This window comes from Lipotes vexillifer, unplaced genomic scaffold, assembly GCF_000442215.2.
Source record: "Lipotes vexillifer unplaced genomic scaffold, Lipotes_vexillifer_v1.1 scaffold946, whole genome shotgun sequence".
NCBI classification, from domain to species: domain Eukaryota; kingdom Metazoa; phylum Chordata; class Mammalia; order Artiodactyla; family Lipotidae; genus Lipotes; species Lipotes vexillifer.
In genome coordinates, this window is record NW_006776646.1 from 716920 (window position 1) to 728979 (window position 12060).

At 37.6% G+C, this 12060-nt stretch overlaps 1 protein-coding gene across 1 annotated transcript in view; it reads right to left on the reverse strand.

The window, feature by feature from the left end:
* DZIP3 (DAZ interacting zinc finger protein 3) overlaps nucleotides 1-12060 on the reverse strand; it is a 104188-nt gene that overhangs the window by 55209 nt on the left and 36919 nt on the right. The window contains 3 exon segments of the mRNA XM_007450534.1: nucleotides 85-117; nucleotides 1974-2591; nucleotides 4257-4333. Coding sequence (XP_007450596.1) covers nucleotides 85-117; nucleotides 1974-2591; nucleotides 4257-4333 — 728 coding nt within the window.

The following is a 12060-nucleotide window of genomic DNA, read 5'->3' on the forward strand; positions in this document are numbered from 1 at the left end:
CCCGCGTCTCCTGCATCGGCAGGCGGACTCTCAAGCACTGCGCCACCAGGGAAGCCCAGGCATTTGGTTTTTAAACATACTTACGTTGACTGCCCGTTATTGACTGTAGAGCAATTCCTATGATACATAAAGAAAAAATTTAGATATATAATTGCAAATGTAATGTAACTAACAAATATCAGACTGAGACTAAGAAAAACCAGAAGATTTTTTTACACTGCACCAATAAATATTATAACTAAAAATAACCAGCTTCACTTATGAATCCAGTTTAAACAAGGCATAATTAGATTATAACATAAAGGTTATAAACCCATGTTTAGAGAAAGAAAAGGTTTAAAAAAAAGATAGTTCATAATAGATAATGCCTAGAACACGAGCACTTTAAATCAAGAGGCAAATTTTTACAGTTTACAGTCTAAGGTCATGAAGTAATAGTCAATTATGAAGCAAACCTCCATTGAAAGTTTGAGCTTTTTTTTTAGCAAAATCCTGATGAGCATTCTCTCTCCTTGCCCATTAATATTTATTAAGCACCTATGATATATCAGGCTGTGTTAGGCTCTAGAGTTAGAATGGTGAGAAAAAAGATAACCGTCATAGAGATTTAGTGGGGACAATGGATATTAATCAAATAATCAGATACACAAATGAAAACCAAACTGTAATAACTACTAGGGAAGATACTAGGAAAGCCTCTATTAAAGGGACTTGAGCAATAAGCTCGTCAGACTTTCAGAGTGAAAACTGTTTGAAATACCTTGAATTTATTGCTCAACTCACTTTCCCAAATATTTTTATTATCATAAGTTTTTGTCATTCAAAATCTTAATAGAGTAAATGTAAAAAAGAAAAGCCTCTAATTTATAAGCCAATTTACAAGTCAAGGGTGCTTGTCTGACCTTCTTATAGCATCAAACTCAGCATTCTCTTCTTTTATGTTCAAAGAAAGCTTTCTTAAAGGTTAAGTAGGAAAACACAATGGAATCCCAGAGCCTTAGCAAAAGGAGTGGGATTGGGGCCTAGCAATTATAGCTGAAGAAAATCTGGACCAGGTCAACAATTACTAGAAACTTGGAAAGTTATACATTTAAATAGCATCACTGTGATCATCAGTTGCTCACCAGGTAGTATGACTAATAACTTGGGATCAGGAAAATCCACCTAGAATAACATAGCAAGGGTTTCAGTGATGCTGACATGGCTTCACCTCCACTTTCCACCACGACAGCTGAGAAGCTATCGTGGAATGTGGGGAGGAGGTCTGAAGTCTTCCCCATAACAACAAATAATGTTTGGGAATGGCCACTGCCAACCTTAGACAACCTTAGACCTTGCATAAATGTTATCTGATTTTTTAAATTACCTATGACCAAACTTTTAAACAAAAGTCAAGGTTCTGATAGAAAGGAGAAACATACACTCATGGTGTCTAAAAGGGCATTCTTGAAATACTCAGTACCTGTATTTCATGGCTTTAGGCATCCTTAATTTTGTAGAAGTGATAAAACTCCTCTACTTAAAAATATTCAACAATTCCTTTTTGAAAACACAAATTGCTCAACGTGGCAAGAGAAATCCTCTTGAATGTATTCTATGAACTCTCCCCTACTTTAATCTCAGTATTGCCAAACTTTTTAGTTCCTTGTACTATATTTTTATGTTTCTATACCTTTGCTCTTGTTTCCTTCTGAAACATCCTTCTCCATCTTCTTCACTTGGCTAACTTTTACATGTCATTTAACAACTCCTTAGATATTCTATCTCCAGAAAGCCTTTTTGGATTCTCTTAGGCTAGAATTTCCCATGGTATTCTGGAAACATCTCTAGCACTGTAATTTCTATTGGCTTCTTGATGAGGATATTCTCTCAAGAATGTGAGCTCACTGAATCTCCTACCCTTAGCATTGTACCTGGCACATAGCAGACACTCAGTGAAGGTTTACTGGCTTAAGTAAATAATTATTTTGTACCTTGTTGATAGCAGGATAACATCCTCTGAATGATTTCTGGTACTGGTATGCCTAGGTAGATGGACAGCTGATGGTAATCAAGGGAGATATTCTCAATGGGATTCTCCTTCACTTTGTCAATATCTTCTTGCTTCATTCCAAGGCGCAGAAGAATATCTGAAACTTTTTTCCAAATTGAATTGAATTGTGACTCAGTGAGACCATTCATCAAAATCTCACTAAGGAGGATATCCCTGTATTTGCACAGCCTCAGGATGTCTGCAGACTTAGAGAGATCAGAAGATGGTGGTTCCATATTCCAGCCTTTTTTGGGTGCAGGGAACACATTCAAATGTTTTATGAGAGCTAATAGGAGGTATAAGTCAAACTGTTTGGACTGTGGCAGCTCCTTGTTTGGGGGATAAAGCAGATGCCATGCTCCACCCAAAGGGTGATTGGTCCAAAGATGGTTGTAGTAGGGTTCCAATACATTCTTGTGTATAAGAAGCTCTTTTTTCAAAAGAGGGGGTGGCATAGCCTCATCAAATATTTGCCGAACAATGTCAGTACCAGAAACAATAATTATATGAAGCAGATGATAGAAATAATTATAATCAAGTTTGAAGATAGGCATTTCATCTGAAAATGAATTTTGAGAAGTCAAAAGATTCCACATTAATGCTCTTTTTCTATGTGATTTCTTGCATTACATCCTAAGCTCCTGTAGGACAGGCACTATTCCAAAAGAATGAAGTACAGTACAGTGCTTTGTCACAGCCAGTGCCCAACAGGCATGCTGCTATCTGTCTAGCTGTCAAAAAATCAGAACAAAAACAGTATGTTCCAAGTAAAAGTAATCACAAAAACTAATCACTATAGAAGGCTTTCAACCATCCAGGGTTTTGTTCAAATAAATGAGCTTTGGCCACCAAATGGCATAAAATTATTAAGCCTTTGAAAATTCTGAAGACTGTCAAGAATGGTAACTGCCAGTGTTTATTTATACTTTACTTAGGCAATTATATTTTATCTTAATCAGCATTGCCCAGTAAAACTTTTTGTGATGAAAATATTTTAGATTTTCACTGTCCACTAGCCACTGAACAGTGGAAATGCTGCTTGTCTGACAAAGGAACTGAGTTTGAAACTTTATCTAATTTTAATGAGTTTAAATTTAAACAGCCACATATGGCTAGTGACTACTGCATTAGACAATGCAGAACTATAGCAAGAAACATAAAGTGATTTAATGCCTTGCTTCTCAAAGTACAGTCCACTGGCCAGCAGCAGCAGCAGCCACATGGGAGCCTGCTAGATATACAGAATCTCAGGTCTCACCCCAGAGATACTGAATTGGCACCAACATTTTAACAAAATCACAGATGATTCAAATATATATTAAAGTTTGAGACACACTGATCTTATGAACCTCTTTTTCTTATCCTTTCAAAAAATAAATGAATGATTAAGTAGGTATTTCATCAATGAAATGGAATAAGGCATAAGACTGAACTATTTGATATTTTTCTGGTTTAGTAGCACTTCCCAAAGAGGAAAGTAGACTGAGGTGAATTAGAAAGTAATAAGAATTTGGTATATGATGGTATATTTTTTAAACTAATAAAATATGTGTTTATTATAAAGCGCAACTTTATTATTTTATCCTTCATGATTTTGTGTTTCAAAAGATTTTTAAAGTAATATTCTTGTTTGATATACTTGACATAAACTGTGGAGGCAAACAAGGTTACAAAGCAAATGACTCAAGGAGCCTTCTCTGGGCTGCCAAATAAGAAGCTGGCTAGGATCAGGGACATCCATTCTCCCTAGCAAGAAGGAATGCCACCAGACTACTCTTCCATGGGTCCAGGAGCCCTTAAGCTCTCCAAGTGCTGAGCAGCTGGCATCTCCTAGCACACTCCTAAAGAGCTGGCACCTAAGTTTAGACTACTTGGCCTTGAGCCCCAAATGTTCATTCTTTCCATTTCACCCTTTTAACAGGGAATGCAACAAGTGAGGATTTGGTAGGGAACATCAGCTGAAGCTCAATCTGTGTAGTCACAGCTATGCACCAAACCCAGCAAACCTCTCTATAGATGCAAGGTAATGTGATACCCATACACCTGCTGATCTTTCTGTCCATGAATTCCAGCCTACACCAAGTGATGTTTGTTAGTATAAACCCAAGCCCAGCAAATGACAAACTCAAAGAAACACACGGTTGCTAATGGCATGATACTTTACAGAGCAAGTCAAAATTTTTAACACAGTTTTCAACAGGAGACATATGAAAGTAAAATATACCTTTTGTACCAAATTTTAAACTGATCTTCGGTCTTATATCGCTATCATCTATTTTCAGAGACATCAACTTTTTATAACTGCAAATGGAAAAAAAATTAGGTTAAAAAAGTCAGTCAAGATTTCTAGTATCAGCATGGCTAAGTCAGTGAGCATTTTCTTCTCCTCCTTCTGGAAATAACTTAAAAGCAAAGGAGAAAAATAAATAAACAAATAAAAAACACCAACAGTAACAACCCTACATTGCCACTTTCATTAGAAGTCGGAGGCAAGTAGAATTGCTAGATTTCATACAAAAAGAATCACATGACTAGCTTATTTGCAAGAAGACTATTTGGTAGTAGGAAAAAAGAAATCTTTGCACTGTAGAAAGGCAGCAAATATGGAACTCCTCCCAGACCCTCCTCCACCACAGTATCTTCTTACCAATAACTATTCCAAGAAAACTCAACTCATTTAATGACTAGTGATTAAAAGAGAAAGAAAGAAACTGGCATAGCATCAATACAAATAATTAGAAAAAAATTGAGGGAAAAGTAGCAAAATTTATTAAATAGACTAAACACTAAGTAAATGCTGCTATGAAACAGATGAAAAAACTTGTGGCTTGGCTTTGAAATGAACTCTCCCACAGAAAACAATACAAAAAAAAAAAGGGACAGAGATGTTGGTTTGGTGGTGGTTGTTGTTAACTGATTTTATATCCAGCACCAGCATATCACTGCTAATCAGCTACTACATTGAAAACACTTTAAACTCTAACAATATAAAGTACTGGCAAAGATACTGAGTAAAAGGAATTCTCCTACACTGAAAGTGGGAGTGTAAATTGATAAAAGCACTGTGGGAAACAGTTCAGCCATACCAATCATGGAGCACATCCTACAGCTTACATGGGCAAAGGAGCAAATTTCGCACTTCTGCCTAACTCTTTTTTTTTTTTTTTTTTTTTTTTGCGGTATGCAGGCCTCTCACTGTTGTGGCCTCTCCCCCATTGTGGAGCACAGGCTCTGGACACGCAGGCTAAGCGGCCATGGCTCACGGGCCCAGCTGCTCCGCGGCATGTGGGATCTTCCCGGACCAGGGCACGAACCCATGTCAGGCAGACTCTCAACCACTGTGCCACCAGGGAAGCCCTCTAACTCTTAAGCACAGTCTCCAGTCCCACTTCTCTGGGAAATATGGCTATAGATGGCCAGTCGGTACAGAGCACATACTATGGCCCACTCAGACAAGGGAGCAAATTTGAGCTCTCACCCCTCTGGGAAGCATGCCCACATATACCTAGCAACCACGAAGCACATCCTACAGCCTGCCTGGGCAGGGCGTCAAGCCAGTTGCCATACCTAACTATTGAACATAGCCTCTGGCCCTGGATAATCAGGAAGCCAGAACAGTGACCCTGAGTAGCCTCAGAGCCCAGCCTAAGGTATTTCCAGTTGCAGAACCCAGCCTAACACCTAATGCAGCAGCAGAGCCCAGATACAGCCCTGATGAATGCTACCTATGTAATCACTCAAGCAGGGAGCCCAGCCAGTAACCTGCCCAACATCAGAGGACAGCCTCTGGTCCCATTACGCCAAGGAATCCAGACAGCAACCCTGACATTTTATGCCCCACCAAAATGTGAGGTACAGCTGAAGGCCATACCTCACCCAAGAGCAGAGCACAATGAACAACCTATCTGATTGTAAAGTCCATCCTGTGGTCCTGCCCAACTTTGGGGCACAGCCTGTGGCCCTGCCTGATTGCAAAGTACAGCCTAACATCTCATCTGACCATGAAGCCTGGACTGTGGCCCCACCTGAATGTAGAATCCAGCCACTATTTCCATCTGCTCAGGAAGCACACCTTGAAGTCCCACCTGACCAGGAACAATTACAGAGCATGGCCTGAAATCCTGCCCAATCACAGAATCCAACCGGTGACAACACCCAGTCAGGGCAAAGACTGTGAATGTGCCCAACCAGAGGTGATTACAGAACACAGCTAGTAACGCCACCTGACCACAGCATAGCCATCAGCCCAACTTGACCTGGGAGCCCACCTAGCAACCCCACTTGAACATGGAACCCAGCCACCAGCCCCACCCAACAGCACCCCACCCCCAACCTCAGAGCACAGACTGTGGCTTCACAGAAGTAGGAAACCCTATGGGAAGTTCTATTTACCTGTAGATGCTACCAGCTGATTGGTGAAGGTCCTTCCCTGCCAAAACAAACCTGTAAACTCTGCAAGTGGAGACCATGTACTCCAGTGTGCAGATACCAATGCAAGTATACAAAGATCATGAAGAATCAAGTAATATGATGCCACCACAAGAAACTAATAAACTTCCAATAAGTGACCCTAAAGAAATGGAGATCTATAGACAGTGCAAAGAATTCAGAATAATCCTATGAAAGAAGTTCAGTGAACTACAAGAACACACAAACAACTAACTGAAATTAGGAAAACAATGCATGAACAAAATTAAAAGGTCAACAAAGAAATAGAAACCATAAAGAAAAAAAAACCCTCAGAAGTCCTAAAGTTGAAGAATACACTGACTGAACTGAAAAATACAATAGAGAGCTTCAACAACAGACTTGATCAAGGAAAAGAAAGAATCAGTGAACTCAAAGACAGATAATTTGAAATTACCCAATCAGAGGTGGAAAAAGAACAAAGAATGAAACGAGTAAAGAAAGATTACGGGATGCATGGGACAACAATAAGAGAAACAATATATTAGTATGGTAATCCCAGAAGGAGAAGAGAAAGAGAAAGGGATGGAAAGAGTATTTAAAGAAATAATGTCCCTTTCCCAAACTTAAGGTGAGAAATGGACATCCAGATTCACAAGGCTCAAAGGACCACAAATGGGTTGAGCCTGAAAAAGACTACATTGAAATGCATTATAATTAAACTGACAAAAGTGAAAGACAAAGAGAGACCTTTGAAAGTAGAGAGAAAAGCAACATTCCCTTGAAATCAGTCTTGGCAATGATTTTTTTAATTTGATATCAAAAGCACACGCAAAAATAAATAAGTGGGACGACATCAAACTAAAAAGCTTCTGCACAGTGAAAGAAACAGTCAACAAAATGAAAAGGCAACCTACAGAACAGGAGAAAACATCTGCAAATCATACATCTGATTAGGGGTTAATATCTAAAATATATAAGTAAGCCATACAATTCAACAGCAAATAAATAATCCAATTAAAAAAGGCAAAGAACCTGAATAAACATTTTTCCAAAGAAGATATAAAATGGCCAACATGTACAGGAAAAGATGCTCAACATCACCAATCATCAGAAAAGTGCACATCAAAACTACAATGAGATATTACCTCACACCTGTTGATAGAGCCACAAGGGGAAACAGTATAGAAGTTCCTCAAAAAATTAAAAATAGAATTGATCCAGCAATCCCACTTCTGGGTATATATTATATGTCCAAAGGAAATACGATCTCTGTCTCAAAGAGATTACACCCCCATGTTCACTGAAGCATTATTTACAATAGCCAAAACATGGAAAACAACTTAAGTGTCTGTTAATGGATGAATAGATAAAGAAAATGTGGCATATATATACCATGGAATACTACTCAGCCATAAAAAGGAAATCCTGCCATATGTGATAACACAGATGAACTTGGAAGGCATTATGCTAAGTGAAAAAAGCCAAACAGAGAAAGACAAATACTGTATGATCTCATTTATATGTGAGAGCTAAAAAACCCTGAACTCAGAAACACAGAGTAGACTGGTGGTTGCCAGGGGTGGGGGTGGGGGGTGGGAAATAGGTAAAGGGGTCAAAAGGTACAAACCAGGGGTCCAAAGTACAGCATGTGACTACAGTTAATAATGCTATATTGTATACTTGTAAGTTGTTAAGAAAGTAGATCTTAAAAGTTCCCATTGGGGCTTCCCTGGTGGTGCAGTGGTTGAGAGTCCGCCTGCCGATTCAGGGGACACGGGTTCATGCCCCGGTCCAGGAAGATCCCACATGCCACAGAGCGGCTGGGCCCCTGAGCCAGGGCCGCTGAGTCTGCGCGTCTGGAGCCTGTGCTCCGCCATGGGAGAGGCCACAACAGTGAGAGGCCCACGTACCGCAAAAAAAAAAAAAGTTCCCATCACACAAAAAATCTATGTGAGGTAATGGATGTGTTAACTAAACTTATGGTGGTAACTGTTTCATATATACATATATATAAAATCATCATGTTGTACACCTTAAACCTACACAATGTTATATGCTAGTTATAGCTCAATAAAGCTAGAAATTAAAAGACCAGCAGCAATATGAAAAACTAAATAGATTATGACCAATTGCTATTTATTCTTGGAAAGCAAAGTTGATTCAACATTTGAAAATAAATTGATGTAATTCAACATATAACAGATTAAAGAAGAAGAAAACCATATGATCGTCTCAATGCATGCAGAAAAGCATTAGTTCACTATCCATTCATGATAAAAATTTTCAGAGAAGTAGGATGAAAAAAGAATCTCTTCAACCTAAAAAAGGGTATCTGTAAAAATTCTACAGCTAACAGCATATTAAATGGTGAAAAACTGAAGACTTCTTCCTAAGATCTAGAAAAGGCAAAGACGTCTGCTCTCACAAGTGTATTCAACATTGTACTAGAGGATGTAGACCATGAAATAAGTAAGGGAAAATAAACAAAAAGCATATAGATTGCAAAAAAAGAAATAAAGTTGTCTTTATGTATAGATGACATGACCTTTAGTAGAAAACCTCAAAGAATCTATAAAGGATATTAAAATTATTAATTATCAAGTCATAGGATACAAGATCGACACAAATCAATTCTGTATAACACAAATAACTAGAAATTGAAATTTTAAAATTATCATTTGCAATAACATAAAAAGTCAAATATACATGGATAATCTAACAAAATATTTATAAGATTGTAGAAATAAGACTATATACACAGAAGACTACAAAACATTCCTGAGAGGCATCAAAGAAGACTCAATTAAGTGAAATTCATTATACACCATCTTCACGGATGGGAAGTCTCAATATTGTTAAGATGTAAATCATCCCCAAATTGATCTACAAATTCAATGCAATCAAAATCTCAGCAAGAAGTCTGGAGAAATTTATAAGGTGTTTTTCTAAGATTTATCATGTAATAGCAAAGGATCTAAAATTTAAAAACAGTTTTGAAAATTTAAGCGAATGCAAATTAAAACCACAATAAGATACCATTACACATCTTTTAACATGGCTGAAATGTTTAAAATTGATAATACCAAGTGCTGGAGAGAATGCAGAGAAACTAGAATTCTCTTATGCTGGTGAGAATGACAAAATGTACAGCTACTTTGAAAACAGTTTGGCAGTTTCTTATAACATTAAACACATACCATGTGACTCAGCAATCCTGCTCCTAGGAATTTATCCAAGAGAAATGAAAGCATATATCTATACAAAGAGTAACACATGAATATTTATAGCAGCTTTATTTATAACAGCCTAAAACCAGAAACAACACAAATGTCATCAACTGTTAAATGAATAAATAAGTTATGGTACATCTATACAAAGGAAGACTACTCAACAACAAACAAAAATGAACTACTGATACATGCAATAACAAGGATGAATTTCAAAAGCATTATGCTAAATTTAAAAAAATCCAGATGCAAAAGGCTTTCCTACTAGAGGATAGTCAGAAAAAAGCAATATTAATCAGAACAGAAATCATATCAGTGGTTACCACGGTTTGGAAGTTGGAGGGGGAATGACTATGTAAGAGATTTTAGAGAAACTTGGGATGATGGAAATACTCTCTTGATCATGGTAGTGGTTACTCAGCTGTATAAAAATAAAATCATTTAAAATGTATATTTTTAAAAAGTGAACTTTACTGTATATGAGCTATAGCCTGAAAAAGTGACCTATAAAAAAATTCAGTGTTTAGAAATGCATTTATAATTAATACATTTATCAAGAAAGCAAGGAGATGATTACTGTGAAGGTCAGGATGACAGTTACCTAGGTAGAGGATGAGCTGGGGGAGAGGGGAACAGTGAGTGCTTCTGGGGTGCTGACAAAATTCTATATGGGTGGAGCCACAAGACTGTCTGCTTCATAATTCGTTTTTAAACTCTGCATTTATATTTTGTGAGCTTTTATTTATGCATATTTTAACAATAAAGCATTTTAATGTTAAAAACCAAACTTTTTTGTCATTCATTCACAAAACCTCATGAGGTAGCTCTTCCACTTTTGGTTATAAGGTCCAATTATCAGAGGGTTTTCCCACAGAAAATAACTATAAAACTTAGGCAAATTACAAAAAGCAACTCCTTGAAGGCACAGAGAGCAGAGAAACAAACCAACTCTGCCGTAGGGGGTATATGCTTGGGGAGAAGAGAAGAAGAATGTATGAAATTAAGTTCACCAATTTTAGAGCTTTGAGCCTGAGGCTAAGTATACCATGGTAGAAAACAAAGGTCTCCTTGGCTGAAGGAACCAGAAAATTGAAGCCATGGAACCATGGCTGCTGAAGAGTGTGGGGGAATCCCAGAAAGGAAAGTCAGAAAAGAGATCCCCCAATTTTTTCCGGCCACATCTCTGACTGACCGCTGAACCATATGTGTGGAACAGACTCAAAGTAGCTCAGCTAAAGGCTGAAGTTCTGAATTGAGACTGGAACCACCATCCAAGGAAAACAGGTTCGCAGTTCATCTCCAAATAAGTTAATTGCCTGTCAAACAAAAGTAACATACTCATTGTAGAATAATGGAAGTTAGAATCTCTACATCTGTCATGTATTTATTGGGTACCAGCTATATGCCAGGCATTAGGTTATGTACTGGGAATATAGCAGTAAGCAAGTTAAAGTTCTTGCCCTCAAGGAGGCTATAGTCAAATGGAGAAGAGAGCCTAGAAAGTGTAACAGAACTTAGTAAATGTTTTAATAGGAGAAGTGAAGGGAATATGTGATTGAAACACCTAATGCAAAGTAAAAATGACTTTCTGGAAGTTTTAACCAGGCAAAGCCAAAGGAGTGGCATATTCTAGGCAAGTCCTAGAGGTAAAACAGATGGCACACTTAAGAACTAAAAGAAGCTCAGCATAGTTGGTGTATATATAGTAAAAAAAAGAATGACAAGAGATGACACTAGTGAGTACAGCAGGGACCAAGGTGACTGAAGAGCCAAGCTAACAAGCCTGAACTTAATTGAGAGCAATGAGAAGCCTCTGAAAGATTTTCAAGCAGAGAAGTGAAATATTTCCATTTTTTTTTAGAAAAGTGATTTTGATGGCTGAACAGACTGTTCAATAGACTTGAACAGTCAGACTGAAGAAAGGTAAGACTGGAGACAAAAAGACGGGGTTAGAAGCTGTTTCCGAATTCCAAATAAAAGAGGGAGGAGATATGGGGATATATGTATACATATAGCTGATTCACTTTGTTATACAGCAGCAACTAACAACACTGTAAAGCAATTATGCTCCGATAAAGATGTTAAAAAAAAATTAAATAAATAACTTTAGCTTAGTGGAAGCACAGGGACAGAAGCAAGGAGGCATGTACAATATATTTAAGGAGTTGAATTGACTGGACCTTAAAAAAGTTACAGAGCAACTGTAACTGGGAAGAAATATTGTGAGTCTAGTTGTGGGCCTACTGAACTATAGATCTTTTTGAAAAATAAAAATGGAAATTTTTAGCATGCAGGTAGACAGACCTAGATTTTTAAGAGTGAGATCTACAGCAGAGATAAAGATTTGGGTTTCATTAGCTCATAGGGAAAACTTAGATATCAATGTAATAA